This window comes from Saccoglossus kowalevskii, chromosome 2 (assembly GCF_978046115.1).
Source record: "Saccoglossus kowalevskii chromosome 2, keSacKowa6.1, whole genome shotgun sequence".
NCBI lineage: Eukaryota > Metazoa > Hemichordata > Enteropneusta > Harrimaniidae > Saccoglossus > Saccoglossus kowalevskii.
Genome location: NC_140642.1, coordinates 26668513 through 26685933, shown reverse-complemented (window position 1 = coordinate 26685933; position 17421 = coordinate 26668513). Strand labels below are relative to the sequence as shown.

At 37.2% G+C, this 17421-nt stretch overlaps 2 protein-coding genes and 1 long non-coding RNA gene across 4 annotated transcripts in view; 2 read left to right on the top strand and 1 right to left on the bottom strand.

Annotated features, from left to right (window-relative positions):
* Positions 1–29: 29 nt before the first annotated feature.
* On the top strand, positions 30–3446 carry LOC144356244 (uncharacterized). Its single transcript, XM_078011106.2, has 3 exons — positions 30–131; positions 1996–2178; positions 2606–3446. The coding sequence occupies exons 1-3, from the start codon at positions 54–56 to the stop codon at positions 2855–2857; spliced, it is 513 nt and encodes a 170-aa protein (XP_077867232.1). The 5' UTR covers positions 30–53; the 3' UTR covers positions 2858–3446.
* Positions 2202–17421, bottom strand: part of LOC144356246 (uncharacterized) — a 55050-nt gene continuing 39830 nt past the window's right edge. The window contains exons 3-4 of the long non-coding RNA XR_013421411.2: positions 7357–7575; positions 2202–2824 (exon numbers count right to left, since the gene is read on the bottom strand). This is a non-coding gene — a long non-coding RNA (uncharacterized LOC144356246). The remainder of the gene's footprint in view (positions 2825–7356; positions 7576–17421) is intronic.
* Positions 9600–17421, top strand: part of LOC100379065 (uncharacterized) — a 40467-nt gene continuing 32645 nt past the window's right edge. The window contains exon 1 of one of the 2 annotated variants that reach the window (XM_085493754.1): positions 9600–9638. The gene's annotated coding sequence lies outside the window, so the exon portion shown is untranslated. Of the gene's footprint in view, positions 9639–14538; positions 14665–17421 lie in introns of those variants that run through there. The other variant, XM_006819227.3, reaches the window with a different exon arrangement.

The window sequence follows — 17421 nt, the reverse complement described above, 5'->3', positions numbered from 1 at the left end:
TGATGGTACCAGAATATGAAGCTAACTTGAAGTCCCACAAGGAACCAATAAAAATGTCAGAAAGAACGCACGACGGAGAATCACATACGAAATGTGCCAACCTGGTAGCAGAGCCATTAAATACTCCCCCGGTATGTATAAGTGTCGATCATTTATTTTCTCACTTGCCTTAACAAGGTCGCGCGAGTTGCCCCCTCCGTGGTGCTCCAAACGCACAGTGAGGTATGATGCTGTTCGGCCGGCGAACTTGAAGGCGCCACTCACGCCTACATGTCAGACTAGCCGGTGGACCGATTTGCCTATTTTGGGTAAATATTCAGAGTGAAGATTTTTGAAATATCTTCACATTGTTACATGTTGTATATTAAATATTCAACTTGAATTACTATATGCAATTAATCAGACATTTATATCATATAAATAGCCATACGCGATGTAAACTCGTCGCCTGTGAATGATATATATTGCGAGTGAGAAGATACGAACAGATGAACAAGCGAATTTGGTTATGTTGTCGACGGGGGCGCAGTTCGAGTGGCTTTGTTTTTCTTGCGAAATGCCAAATGCGAATTCAAAAAGCATAGTCTATTTCAGAATGCTTATGTTTAACAACAAATTGTCACACACGCTCAGGACAAGACTTTGAGGTGCTTTGTAAAATAATTATTAATTATTTGATTCAATATTCACCATATCATGTAATCAAATTAGAGCCTTTACGTCACATTTCTGGTGTTTTCTTTTCCACTCAAAACACCCTTAGCAGTTACATAGATTACGGCGATCTTACAATGTTTTTTTACATTTTCGATGTCCAATTGAAGTAATATCGACACAGTGCTGTGGTGGGAAATTATTTTTGTTGTATACGTGTTTTGTAAACTGCATCTGCGCAGACCCACTGTATCACAACTTCATTGCATTTGTGCGAATCACAGATTAGTCTGTGAGTTTGATGTAAGTACGCATTCAATACTAGTAGTAGATCACGTTTGCTAAAAGTCTTTTTAGTAACCGTGTGTAGATTTAGTAATCCGCGATGGCGTGCTGTGTAATAAATACACTTCCATGTCACAGTCTGCCATTTTAACGTTGCACTGACATTAAGCGGAACACACGAATATATTCCACATCTATGGCAAGGCTGAGTTCGCGATAACAGAATTTCTGCAGTGCAGCACGAGATAGGATCGCATCAAACAATGAGAAACAAATAAATCGCTTCTGATACAAGGGAGCTACATAGGAAGGCTTGTACCGGGCAGGAACACTCTAAAACGGTAACCTGTAAAACTTAAAACACACACAGCTGCATTGAGTAATTATTGTTGATATTTTAGACTTGGAAATAAGCTTCGTTTGTCGGCCAATCAGTCAGCTTATTCAGTAAATACACCCACTTAAACGTAAAGAAGGCCGCATACTACAATTAAACTCCCGATTAACACCCGAAAGGTTCGTATTGCAAGTAAACCCCCGATTAACCCGATCGTCCGCTCGCAGGGTTTCGTGTCTGTTTATCCCTCACTCACGGTTAGGGATTAAGCTGAAACATTATACCCTAACAGTTCAATATTAAACTTCTAAATACTAGTAGATGGCACTGTAAAAACTGTTCTACACATGAGTCAGGCAAGACAGTGATTAGTCTAGTTTTTGTAATCAACTAGAGTATCGTCCCATATGTCTAGGTTTCACCACAGTCACTCTACTATGAGAGGGACTGTGGTTTCACGTTTTACATGACAACGTGTTTTCAAAACATTTTTCTTCATTCAATATGTATTAGCTTTAATCCGAACTTGTGTGGTACGTGTAGACGATACAAGATGCGACATCATACATAGTTATAACAATATTGCAAATTCCGAAAAAGGTAAAACCTGGGTTGATGTTTTGAGTTTTAGTGACTTACGTCTGCTGACGTTTACTTGATTTCGCCGCCAGAGGATGATACGGAATTGATCAAGAATCACATTCACTTGTACATTTCAGGCAATTGCGAGTCCGATGGTGTGTTATGCTCTGAGACTTGGTCCAGGAGAAGAAATATTCAGCACATTGATGAAGTTTGTGGATGAGAACCAATTGGATTCTGCTTTCATAGTCACGTGCGTGGGAAGCGTAACTCGCGCAAAGATCAGGCTAGCTCACGCGACAGCCGAGGAAACTAATAAGGTAAACGTGGAACACAGTACACGTTTGACTTTCATCACCACTGTTTTATATTTTATTGATCAGAACACCTCAAAACACCCAAAAAAAACGTTCACGAGGCAATCAGCTTACAATGGACACCAATATGTCACGGCATTTAAGCAACAATTGCTTTTGACATACTTCAGACAGTTTTGTTCTAAAAAACAACTACACTAGAAAGAGTACAATGTCCATTTGTCATTATTATATGACCAATATGTAAGCCGGAACGACATGTTCGTGTTTATGTCAGATCATGGTTACTCCCCGAATTCCTACTAATAATCACTTTGTTTTGAACCACTCTAACACGAAAATAGACAACACAATTTATTTAGAAAACTGACCAAGGATGTTGTATGTCGTATAATAATAATGTACTAGAGTAATTGTATTCGTTCTCCAGATTTTGGAACTGGATGACAAATTTGAAATCGTTTCATTGGTTGGCACTCTCTCTGCTGGTGGTCATTTGCATATCAGTCTTTCTGACAGAAAAGGAGCTGTGATTGGTGGTCATGTGCTGGGTGACCTCAAAGTCTTCACCACTGCTGAGATTGTTATTGGTCAGCTGAGTAGTACAGTCTTTACCAGGGAAATGGACACAAGAACTGGGTTCGGCGAACTAGTTATCAAACAGAGAAAAAGAGAAAAATAAATAAGAAAAACTTTTCGAAATATGTCCTCAATAATTATTACTACCTTATACTAAAATATGTTTGGATATTTAGAGTACTAACAAATCCCCACTTCCGATCCGGTTAGACTTAAAATATACCACGGATATTCCTTTTTGGGATATCATTTTTGGTACGTGTTGATTCTTGAATATTTCAGCTTCGTCGTCCTGCGCTTCGTTTAGTAATTCAGTCTTCCCAGATTGCGTAAAAAGGGATAGTTTCGCGACTCGAAACAGTTGTTTATGCTTCACATGTTTATTTGCCTTTATTTATTACGTTTTGGTGGTTGTCACTGTCGTTCCTGGAATCTTGCCGATAAAGTTTTGGTTCCAATTCACGTAGCTATTGCCGAGAAAATGAAACAAATCTTTCGTTTTGTTGTCAACTAACATTCCGAAAATAAATTAGCATAACAATACGTTTGATCTTTGTCGCCATTTGTTTATCCCCCCCTTTCAGTGCTGGATTATGAATCCGATTTTTATTACTTGAATGAAAGTCACCGCAATGACACTGATTGAATGAAATATGGAACGATTGAGAGTAAATAAAATATTGGAAACATAAGCAGGACTGGCAATTATTTAGCATGGCATGCAAGTTTTTACTCATATTATTATTAACTGGATGCACGCCACATTCTATTGAGATACTTTTTCCAAGCGAAACCAATCAGTCTTAAAAGCAGTGTCAAGTTTGTTTTGTCATTTCAGGTAAGTTTTCATCCTTTATAACATACTAGTTTTTACTTTCGTCTTAACATTTTCAAACGTTTCTGGAATAATTCATGATAACCAGGTGGCGAGCAGAGGCAGAATGTCTGTTCACCATGTTCACCAGACGAAGAAATGTCCATTTACCCCCTTTGAGGCTTAAGCCTGGTATGGATTCTAACTTTCGAAACCATATGTTCAGTTGTGTCCGTGAAACTAACTAGGCCTGAAGCTTTAGTTAAAACTAAAGTTGGTAAACAAAATTATTATACTGCGAATTGAAAAAGTGATAAAATATGGATTATTGTATACAAGAATGTCGCTAAATGTTTTATCCAGGATTATTTCTGGAAGTGCGAGATATATTGAAAGTCATAATATTTAAGAAAACGTACGTGTTAAACTGTCATATTAGCTTTATAAATAAACGTGTCACAAATATAGGAATTGCAAAAAAAAATGTTTTTCCCTCAAAGGTTTAAGCATAAATCAAACAAAAAGTATAAACATGGGTCTCATCCGCAGACAAATGTTGGTCCACGGGATTAACTCAACTACTATTTACTTCTCGTCTTGTTTACTTGACTAGAAAATTGCTCCAACGGTGGCCAAATCTAGACATCGCCTTTATCGTCCTTGTTAAGAACCGAATGCATGATGCACAGCAAGTGATTTTTTCCCCAAAACTAACAAAATAAACGGTTATCTTTTTCGAGTCCCTTCAATACAAGGGAATGCAGTACAAAGGAACATTGTGTTCCCAAAAGAGCAATTCGCTACGAATACATCTGCAAAACAATACTTGAGTATTTTTTGCTTAAATAATAAAAAATCTCACCATACAGTGGAATATTTGCCTCCAGAACACCAGAATAAACAATTCCCGCGTTCCAATATAAGGGGATGTAAGGAATTGTACTTGTATTCCCACTTGCACGCCACACCCGTGATATGTACATTGAAACGATCCTAGATATGACGAATGTGCCTTATAAGTACAAAAATATACGCAATCTCTGAAATAATCTATGTTTATTCACACCGGAGCGCTTTTTTTAAAGGAGAAGATTGATTACCAAAGAGCCCGGCATGTTTGTTCATCTTCTACTAAAAACGTAAACTAATATCATAATTTCCTCGTTGCAGAACAATGACATGTGTTAAATATTCAGCTGAATTCAACCCAAAAATCCAATTTATAATTGAAACAAGCCGGTAGGCTGGTTGGCGATCCGCTCCGCTCAAAAACAAGCAATATGTTTTTGGCTGTTTCCATAGTGTGACATAAACGTGAAGCTAACGTCGGTTTATAACTAAATGGGCCCATATACGCAGTTTGCAAAAAACATTCAGTCTTTAGAAGTCACTTAGTTTATTACTGGGACACAGAATCACAGACGAAATCATACGTGAAATCACTGGAAATAACACACAGACACACACAAAATGACAAAAGTGATTATAAGGGCAATCCCAGCGGAGCGGATCGCCAATAAGTGTTGAAAATGGAGAAAACATGCTATCGTCACATCTAGTCTGCTCCAAACGTAACTTTCTGTGTAAACCATTTCCTGACACTTTGAATCTGTTCTTATTATCCGGTTATTAACAAGTTTTTTCAGGAGAACAGCATTGGAGGAAGGTGATAATTGCGTGCATCGACTGACACTGAGATACACATCACTTAGTAGCAGTTCACGGCATTGACTTTGATTGGAGAAGATAACCCCTTTGTTGGAGGATAAGATGGTTTTCTTATTTTGTCAGTGACTTGATTTCGACCTTGCAGTAATTCTATTATTCTTTGTAATATAAAGACAGAAATTCCAAACTTAAATTATTAGATTATCTCCTTTCATGTTAACATTTCCAACTTTGAATTATAACTTCATGCGTTTTGATGATTTATTGGCTGTGATCTATTTTGAAGCCCTTATATTATACATGTAGTCGTTAGTCAACACGGCGGATAATATCCTTGAGTGGTCCCAAGAAAACGTGGATAACACTATTCCTGAATTGCAATATTAAAATGGGGGAGATGATGTGGTCTCAAGAACAAGGGAGATAATATTATGTAGTCTTTTTCAGTATTTGGGCAATTATTGATCGAATTTTGCTGTTTCGATTATTTATGCACGTTCTGCTTTATTCACGTATTCAGACCGTTCATAATATTACTGATGTGAATAAAATTAAAATGTACAAAAAAAAAACAAATAAAATGAAATATAATTCAAATTTACCATTTGTAATCTTTGTGAATATAAAAATATCTACATGGAAACATCATTTGCAAATCAAAGGATGTTTTTTTTCGGTATCAAATACGTTAACTTCGTTTGGTAAATCACCATAACAAGAACGGATTTTGAAAATACAAAATAGTTGCTACGGTGAGTTGTAATTTCAGAATGATTTTCATTATTTCGTACTAGCAATATCGAACCAAACTTAGATGTTCTTACAAGTATAGTTTAATGATGTTGGTAGAACGTAGCATTATAACGATATAATAATCATGTGTATTCATTCTTGCATTGTATTTAAATAAAATATTAGAACAATATTAGAACATCGCGGCTTCGTAAGTTGTCAACAACACATATGAATGTATCAAGATCGGTAGCAATCACAGGTAACCAGGAACAAGAAAAAGAAACGAAACCTGACCGAGTGTACTTTTTGTTTGCTTTCACTGCCTTTAGCGTTTTTAAGGAGCCAAGCGGACTGGTGCAATTGTTAGCACAGTCATCTTGATGCACGGCTCATGTTATGGACATGAAAATTTAATCTAGTGTTGTCCGGATATACGCGATCAACTCCTTGGCACAAACAGCGATTATAATTGATTTAAATATTCCCAATTAATCCACATGGGATATCGCTTATACTTTGGGCGAATTAGTTCTAACCACACATCGCATTTTAATTCAAGCAATAAATCACCGTCTGAAGCATTCTGGGACAGAATGAACTGTGCGTATATACACACTGCAGACAGAAGGGCGACATTTGTCACCGTGGAACTTAAAACATGTGGTTCCATACAAGCATTGTCAGTTCATTTCGGTGCAATGACGAGAATGACTCCCACCCATCATATTATATTGATGCAAATTATGTAAATATCCAGACGCGACATAATATGCAAAACTATAAATATAGCGAGAGAAAATGAACACACAAGTTCAGTTTAGTTGTCGACAGAGGGCGTAGCTCAAGCGACTTTGTTTGCCAATCCGCCGAATATTGCCGATGCAGAGTGCGAATTAAAATGCATAGTCGTTTAATAACTATTTTCCACGCACGTACGGAACAAGACTGTGCGATGCTTTACAAAATATCAAATAATCAAATTAGCGCATTTAAGTCACACGCATTTTAATTGTAATTTCTGATGTAGTAATTGCACAGAATATGATGACCACATAATACATTAGGGATGGATGATCTGCAAATTGGAAGATCTCGGGAGAATTAATAAATCAACAATTTGCTTCTCAATGCGACAGCTAGTAAATTGTTTTCTCCATGTGGAGCGTGGTCAAGCTTTTTCTTCGCTTTCCTGAATAATGTTTCGATACAATAATATATAATATATCTGTTATATTTATTTGCTTTTGGATTCTCAAGATACTAAGTCTGTATTTTCGGGATTCGGGAAATTGTTTTGTAAAATAGCTAAATGAATGTATAAATAAAACTCAAGAATAAACAATGTCCCTCCTATTATAAGGTAAATGTAAGATAGTTCTACTGACATCTTCCACGTCCGCTTGCATGCGTAACCACACCTGTGATATATACACGAGGCGATCCTGTACTTCGTATATGCAATAACATGGCGGCTATCTGTGGAACAATCTATGTTTATTTACATCGGAATGCTCTATAATGGGAGAGACTGATCACCACAGAGCCCGGCATATCGTCAGCAGATCTTCTACTTTTTAAAGTGCTGCATGAATCCCTCCGGCTCGCTGCAAAACATCAAAATGAGATAATCAGTCGGCTAGATTCAATCCAGAAATCTGTTATAATTTATAATTAAACAAGTGTTTGTTGTGTTTTACATCACCATTCTATCACCACATGAAATCCGTTCTAAACTTAACTTGTTAGATCATATCCTGCCATGTCGAATCTGTTCTTATTATCAGTGGTTTCCATACGTCGAGAACAGCAGCTATAGAGAAATGTGATAATTGCGTTTACTGTCTGACACGGAGATATACATCACTTAGCAGCATTTCTTAGCATTGACCTTGATTGGAGAAGATAGCCCCTTTGTTGGAAGGATTTACCCTGTCGCCGGAAGATACAATTGTTTTCTTATTTTTTCAGTAATTTTATTTCGGCATTTGCAGTAATTCTATTATTCTTTGCAATATAAAGACAGAATGTCTCTTTTCAAATTACCATTACCAAGTTCTTCTTTTGACGTCATGAATTTTGATGATTTATTGGTTGTGTTTTTTTTTGTGTGTGGCAATTATACCATAGTCGTTCATTTATAATCATGATATTCAAGTCTCCACCTTTTATTTACGTGTTTATACCATATACAATATTAAATGTGCGTGAGATTAAAATGTAGAAAAAAGTTTAATAACAATGGTAGAGTTTGTTTTGCTAGGATTACCACTGTCCATGTCTTTAGAGTAAGGCCACACCGACTTAATTTTATGGATGACACCCCCGCGCGCATTAGTTTTCGTCTGTTCTCAAAAAAAAAATCTCTGACGACGAGTCTCCACAGATAAGTTTTTTGTCCGGAACTTGCCGACTCATATTGTCGCAAAACGCCGGCTTGACGTAAAACTCGTTTTGGACTACCTCAAAACGTGCCAATTTTGTCATAAGTAGCGATATGTACATTCCGCCTTGACTTGTACTGAAAATGGTGTTCATGCTGTACCTTGAATACAGTGTTTCTGACTGAAGGTACTTCATCATGACTACATGTACTAGAGCTTGTCTGAAATGGTTATACCCGTGAAAGTAATACAGTACGAGATGTGTACATCAATATGTGCCTCCTACAAATAAAGACTTCTTGTTGTTTTTTTTGAGACTTAATACCAATTCGTAATACCAGCTCCGTAGTCCTGTGGTTTTAGCAGCATTTTTTTTTTTGGCAGGATTTTTTTTCGCCCTCTCGCATCAGTTTTGGGGTCTCCAGAGGATGTCATCCATAAAAGTAAATCAGTGTGGCCTCAGGTGTAACAACGTAACACACAGGAACGGCAACAAATATATGTGGAACAGATACTGGAAATAGAGTGTAAACGTCATAACGGATATAAAACTCTAAAAACGTGCGCACATCATCGTATATAAATAACATACCGTATTAAAAAGCTGTACGTTAGCTGATGTAGCTCAACTGCTTCTTCAAAGTCAACAACATTATTGAATGTCTCAAGAACAGCCGTAATTGGGATAACCGATAGAACTGGAAATACCTTTTTTGGTGAAAATGAACTTACATTTTTCCAAAAAAAAAAAAAAATTAAGAATTGCTGGAACCGTCATGAAAAAAAAAACAGAGCGAGAAACAAAACCTGTACCTACATTGACTTCAAACCATTTTTCAAATTTAATCGAGATAAATTTCCTACAGTCCACTGGCAGAAGATTAAATGTTAAAGTCAATGAACGTTTTCGAGGAGCCATGTGGGCTGGTACATTTGTTGGCATGGTTACCTTGTTACAAATATACCGGTAATAGTTTCATCAGGTGTTTAACCTTTAGAAAGTTATATATAAGTGGAGACTTACGTGATGAAGTCCCCGACGTAGAGAGCGATTATAATTTATTTTCAATATTCACTCTTAATCCGGATGAAACACACATGTTCTTAAAACATATCTTAAAATAATTTACGTAATAAACCATCGCCCGCTGCCCCCTGGGACACTATGAACTGTGCATATATACCACACACGAGAAAGAAGCGTCACATTTACTGTGGAACTTAAAACATTTGGTTCCATCATATACCCTAAACAAGATATTCCGCTGATTTGTGAATTACGTAAGGTGAGTAATACTGTTACATGGCTACATGAGGAAATTCTCCAGGTTATATGCTTCCAGTGCATATCACTTCAAATCTGCTCGATGTTGAGAAGTATACTCGCCAAGTATGGGTTTATTGTTATTGATATATTATGCCTGAAATTGTTCTGTCGCATTGTTTTTATTCAGCAGCTACGGGCGATTTGACGTTGCGTGGCGCGCTACTTTTGTAAAGGTTGGGTGTCTATCGCGAATATATGTATCCCGTCATACTCGTACATTCGAGTGTACGACGTTGTGATATATACGCGTGGTGGTATTGTCATGAATTAATTTTCGGGTATCTGTTGACCGACTTATTTAGCTGGTTACTAGTGAATGGCTGTTATATCTGTCATCATTTAGGCACATGCGAGTTCCAAGACGGAACTTGACTCAGTGATTTGGAACTAATTACGATATAACCGTCGCCATCCCGACCGCTATTTCTGACGTTTGGTATTTGCAGTTTTTAATATAGTGAACGATTAATCAAAAGATATGACGTGTCCAATACTTAGTGTGATTGGCTATGTGCAAGTTGAATGTGTGAAGGTTACGCCTTACAGTGTTTAAACTTCTTTGTAATTGGTTAAGTTTTGATACGCAATAAACGGTTTAAGTCCTTGGTCCCAGAGAGAGCTCCACGATGCGCCGGCGAGAGTGTCTTGGTCAGTGCTGGGCAGAGTCTCCGACGAGGCAGTTTGCCTTGAGGCGTTTTCGATGTGGCTAAAGACTAGCTATTGAAACGTATTTCGTTGTGTGCGTCTATTTGACTGTAAAGTTTAAGTGACTTTCCCGGTCCGGTACCTCAAGCAGACGAGATATAGAGACAGACGAAATTTCCCTATGACAGTATACCGGATATTTAGCTTCACTCACCCTGTATCCCATATTACTACTACGTGTTTCTGTATATTTCAGTTTTTATCTTGACATTACAGGGGCATAATTTCCGGGTTTTTTTCAAATGTCGACCTGAACCATTTGGCATACTGAAAAATGTCGAATCGCTTAGTGAACATTATATCGCATCGGTAATAATTGCCGGGACGCATCTTGAAATTAGCGGAGCGAGACGTGAATTACGTCTGTGGATTGCTAGTTGGTCCATCGCCTGGAATGCAGTCATTCCGAATCCACTTTAGATTCACTTGGCCCGGTGAATCGTTGTGTGTGCGTTCTAGTTGGTACACATACCGGTATCAGTGTCATCGCTGATTGCTTGTCTCCATGACTTCAAATTACATTACTATGGGAACAAGCATGTGGGGTCAGACCCGTAGACAGATTCACATTATTTGTTGGCTTGTTAAGGCCTTACGATCATAAACGGCATCTAGTCTATCCATCATTATACCGCTCTGTCCAAATATCACCAAACAAAAATCAGTGTTATAGTTATTATTACCATGAAACAACATTGCAAGGTGTGAGTAAGATTAATTTCAGTGACAGATAGTGGCTCAATCAAGGCCAAGATGTTTTTCACGTTGTGGAAACAGAAAAGCGGCAATATGTTGCGACCAACAACAGTACGGCTTACAACACATCGACCAGGCCGCCTACACGTTCGTACGAACTCCAAACTTTTTGGGGATTTGAAAAATGCTGTATCTTTTTTTCTCGTCTTTGTATTGACAAACCAAGTTTGAATGATTCGAATGTCGGTGGCAATTTTTACACACGTTTCGTGATTTGTTTCAATTTACATAATAAGTAATTGCAGGTGGACGTGTTACATTACATAATCAGCTTATGAATATTCATAACTACACTGTGAATGGTACGAAATCAGATCATTGCCAGTGAATTCCCGATAGAGTAAAGTACAATGTTTGAGCTTGGAGTTGCGAGTTCGAATCTAACTCCCACCGTTACTTCTAAATAGGGTATTTTCTGATAATATATAATAAGAGAGAAGTGACTTTGTATCAAGGTGACTCGTGGTGGTCTGCAGGTAATGTCCGCTGAGGACGGAGCGTTGTAACAATTTTAAAAACACCCCTATATCCCGATATGTCCCTGTACTATATGCTATGCTCGTATTTATATGCCAAGTGTAATTATTACAGGTAACTATAACATAACTTGTAAATCAGACCTTGCACTATTCATTAGTCGCGAGAAGATTGAATACTTTCTTCATTTATTGAATAAATAGTTCGACAAGCGTAGGGTTCTAACCCATCACATAAGACACAATATGCAGAGCCTCTAACGACTACACTGTTGAGAGAACCGAATGAGAATCTGGGAAAATAACATTAGAACGTCATTTTAATGTCACGTGGTCGTTGAATTATTCATGAGCAAGTAACAAAACGTACAATAGATCTTTTATATTTACGTAAATCAGCCCTCGTTCATGGCTGTACATGAGGTCATGACACTGCTGGCTGAACTTCAGGCCTTTATCTTTGTTCGTTCCAAACATACAATCGATAATGTTGGTTTTCATTAATAAACCCACAATTTTGGCGGGTTAGTGAAATTTATTAGCGCGCTCGCGCAATTTATTCGACACTGACCAAACTGTTGGTAAACCCACACTATTGTCTTAGAATTACACATGAGAATAGTATGTGAAAAACATATTTTTATTTTTAGATTATGTTTAACTTAAATAAAAACAATTAGTAAGCTATTAACTTTTTAAAAGGTTAAAGTAAGGGTCGAGCACAATAACATTCCCGCGTTATAAGAAAAAAAAAAACTGGCCAATCGAACACGACGTTGTGCACGGTGCAGCCTGATGGAGGAAATTGTATACAGGTGCATTGGTCGATTTTTGTCATGGTTGGTCCGACGAAATCATTACCGCATTAGCAGCATTCTTATACGGACTTCGCTATCATGATATAGTGGCGACACCTGCTCTACAATGATATGTGTTATCCGGTATGATACACGCTGTATTCAGAAACGCTGTCAACGACAATATTTGAAAAGGTTAATTGATGTGAAGGCATTTATTTATTGTAGTACCCGCTTACATCTCTATACAAACGGCACCAGTTACTGGCACTTTTTTTTGTAATTTTTCATTCAAAGGTTAAAAATGACGGCGATCACGGTTGATTTGATATGGTATAATAATAACATTGTTATTCCCACTAAATGACAGATACACTGTGGATACATTCGGTGATTTCCGAGATAATCATCGTCTTTCTCCTTTTTTGACAAAATGCGTAAATGCTCAACACTACTCACAAATACGTTTAACAATCAGAAAGTGTTTACGTAATAGAACGGCCGAAATAGTCCGGCAGTATTCTGTGTACAAAACCTGAAATGTAACCACAGAATAAGTCTTTTTAGATGTTAATGTCGTTGATGACACTGAATCAAACCGCTCAGATGTAATTGGACGGAAGATTCGGGTTCCCTTGTGAATTGAGAAGAGTTAACAGCGTGCCATAAAAATGATACACAAGTAAAACGTATGTAGGACTTCGACCATGTATGAATATTTCCGGCTACACGTACACATTTCAAGTTCTGCTAAAATCATATGTATCTTTTCAGATTTTTTAAAATGTTAAATAAAGCTAGCGACGACAGTAATTCAGGAAAAGTGTTTATTAAACCTAACCGCTTCCATTTATATCGGCATTATTACGTATTTCAGGAAAATCATACTGGATGCTACCTCCATTTACTTTCTCCCAGCAGTTGCATGAGCTGGGGTTGTCCAACGTGATATCGGTAGATGTGACTACAGTGAGACAAATCAGGGTCGCATCACCTGAGTCACGTGATCCATAACTGAGCCTCAAAAGCGTGAACTTTTAGACCTATATATATATATATTGATAATAGCTCTTGTGCATACTTCCGAAATATAAATATATATATATATAACCAGGTTCGATGTTCCATAAAAGCGTCAGGAATCAAATATTTATAATAATATTTTTAGTTTTTAGTAAAATGCAATACCTTATGCTACAGCAGATTGGTATACAAGATTGCATTGAATCAAACATGACACAAGGCAATATACTAGTGCCTGTTTATATATACACATCATAGTGTGTCTGGGAAAAGTAATACGAAGCATACAACTGATTATTATCCCTTTATATTTTATATTATAGTAAACAATCAATATGGCCCCAATCATACCGAAAATCCTACAATTGGGACCTGTGCCATCGGCAAGTCTCAACTAGGGATTTGTTGTGTAGCTCACAAACAGACTAGGTGTGAGACCTGCTTGTGTCCAAGAAATCAGACGTTGTGTCGAAGCACACGAGACCACACAAATAATCACTGTGTTGTTACGTGAACATGCACAATGCGGGCATAAATAGTGTGACATTTCATAAAGTTATTCATTTACTAACATATTTTGCGATTTGAAAATATCATTCCCAATTGATTTCGAACAAACGTGCGATTGGCAAATGACATGTGTGTGATTCAGTGAAATGTAATATTACACACCAAAACTATTTCAGAATTAAGGAGTAAAACATTGCGATAAGGAGTTGCTCCTTTCAAATCAAAGTTAGTTGACACTCACTGTCAGATATGTGTGAGCGAAACACGTGGTAGTGTATTGTACTGCTGAAATTTTTCATTTTTCAACTTTAGCGATTGATAGTTGTTCTATATTGTGCTTTTGATACAACATTTTTTAGAACGATGATTGGATGGACTTTATGTTTATGACGCCAGGCAGTAATTGACGCATAAGTATTGGCTTCCCTGAAAACAATTTTAATGGGACCCGATCAAGGTTAAGTTCTACAAAAAGTGAATTGGAATTTGCACTCCTTATTGTATCAAATCAAATAGATTTATCGGGAATCTGCATAATTGAAATCCCAGGTACAGCTGTTTGTACTAATTAAACTGAGCAGGCGCAGTGAAACGAAAAAGGTGTTGGTGTATTTTTAAAACGCTGCGCAGTGAAAATCAGCAGTGAATACAGTAACGAGAAAGGCCATTTTCTGAAGGAACACGCACATCAATTTGAAATTCAGTTCACCAAATCAAGGTAAGTAAGTCTAACTGTTTCAATAGTCGTCTTGGAAATCTTAGTTATCAGATTGGCACAATCGATTTTCGGCAAATCTTGGTAAAAGGTAACCGACGAGAGCTCAGTCACTGCCTGACAATGAAATTGAGCATCTGTGGAGATACAACAACTACGCATAATTCGCCATCATATTAGCGGTTACTGTAATCGATATTATCAGATTCAGTCCCTAGAGCATTTCAAAGTTGTTTTTTTCATCTGCTCTGTGACATGTTCTGAAATCTGGAAGATGAAAATAACTGTTCGACGGCTTGGATTACGCGGCCTGCGTTTCGTGACACATCGAGTTGTGTTTTCAAAGTTCGCTTCGGTTTAATATCAGCATCGATTAGGCATATACTCTTCTCCTGAGATCACGATATCCTGTTCTATCGTATCAAGATAATTGGCTGTAGTAGTTCAATGCCAATCCATATTTTTTGAACTTGTGCTCACGTTTATTTTCTTTCGTAAATTACACATCTAGCTGAATCTAGCTTACTTGAAACTGAACTTATAAACGAAAGCAAAAACACGTGAAATTGTAGTCTGATTACTCTTACGGACCTCACGGATTGTGATTATTCACCCTTTTCTCCTCCGTCTCCACCACGGTAGAAATATTGGTTCGTCCCCGTTGTCCTCGTTATGTTGTCCATTTATTCATTATCTATATGTTTTCAATAATCGTGCAAAATGAAAAGACTATTACCATGCATGACTGATTCACTGGTAGTCAAATGTTCCTCTACGCGTAGTGTACGTTCATCCGCACCATGCTTATACATAATCCTTACTATTTTAACTCGCCGGATGTAAAGTGCGTACATATACTCATTTAAATTAAATTTAAATTATGTTTAATATATAGAATACTTTAGTATTGGATGACTTATGATCGATTCGTATGTAACCACTCAAGCGACAAATTCACCGTGTTACTTCGGTATATGTAACTGGCTGTTTTTTGGGGGGAGGCTCGCAACCAGTGTTCCCAATCATGAAAAGAACTGTAGATTTATATATCTCATAAAAATAGCTTCAAGCTTCGATCACGTCGCAATATGGAACGTGTTAACACAAAAATAAAATTTCAACATTTGTACTAAAGTACGTAAAAATAATGGTTGAAATAATGCCTCACTGTAAGACCGAAGAAGAATGCCACCACTGTATTCAACGCTACATTCATAACTTATCCTAAATTCCCGAAAGGGTTTCTTCTTTTGTATTATATTACTCCAAATCGCCAGTGACGTTTCCCCTCCCAGTTGCTTTTCATGAATTTATATATTCGTGCTTCTGTCACGCACAGTACTCAATGAAAAAAGTGATTTAGGTCTTCGTTTGTAGTTCATTTTTTTTACTAAGCGATTCACCTCGACCCGAATCCGAGATGCGTTGTATGCGTGTCCACATTTTCAAATTGATTTCATTAAGTTTACTCATAAAAATATTATCTTCAAATTCATTTCACTTCAAAACTAATTCAAAGTTATTAGTTTTTTCCGAAAAGGAGAATTTGTCGACTTAATCGAAATGAACAATTTGGAAGTGAAATCCAATGTTGTTTATTTCACAATGTGTATTTGATTGATTCCTTTTCTTAACGTTAGTCAGCTGAACGAGAATATGTTTGAAGTTGCCTACTTTCCAAATCGATATTTATATCGCGTAATACGCGCGGGTATTTGAAATAAAATGAGGGACTGTCAGATAATCTAATTCACTCATTAGAACCACTTCTAGTAACCAAAACAAATACCGTCCTCCATGGCATGCTTTAAGCGCCACGCGCAGTCGTCGCGTAGTGCGGTGTATTCGTCGCATTGCACTCGTAACGAACACTTCGCCTTTTAAAATAATATCAACTCAATCACAAACCTCTCATTGTCGAAGGAACTAATTGCTGTATGTGGATATATCTAGTTATATAGCCTTGAGGGGATGTGGCTATGCATGTTTCTAATTTGAACATAATTATAAGAGTCGCCCCTTAGAAATAAAACCGGCAAACTGAGAGCGCACCCACCCCAAATATATTACTAATTCAGCAATCGGCCACTAGCATTGATTAATCACATGCTTTGTGGGTAACGTGTCATATTATTAATTGAAAAGCCAAGGGATCAGTTTATTGTAGCGTTGATAACAAAACGTGTCCAGAATCATTTCAACCTCTTGCAGTCTACCACAAGTCAAATAATAATTCTTGGTCTGAAATTAGATTTTCAGTTTGTTTCTCTTAATAAGGTCTGACAACTTATCGAAGTATTTACTTTAGGCTGTCATCTCAGTGTCAGACCCCAAGAAATTAAACATTGCGTTCGAAGCACGTTATGTGTTTAGGAGTATATGGAGTAGCTACGATGCCGATGAGAGGAGAGTAGAAATAACTAACAAGCCTTGTATCGGCCATATTGATGTGCGGATAGGATAACTCACCAGATCAATACGACCAATTAGTTGTTATCAATCGTTTATGAATTCGCCACAATACAACGGGATTGTTATACTTTTATACATTTGCGTTGAGTTTTTGGACCACTTGGTAATCAGTTTGATGAGGTCAACAACTTCTAAGCTCGTGCGAAGTTACATACTAGCATAGTTATCATCTCATGCAAATAAACAAATGAACCAAACTCTTTTAAGATCTCGTTATGTCTTAAATCTAATATTTATTTGGGTTGTAGTGGCATGATAAACGTTTTTAATGATCATTGGTTGGCTGAC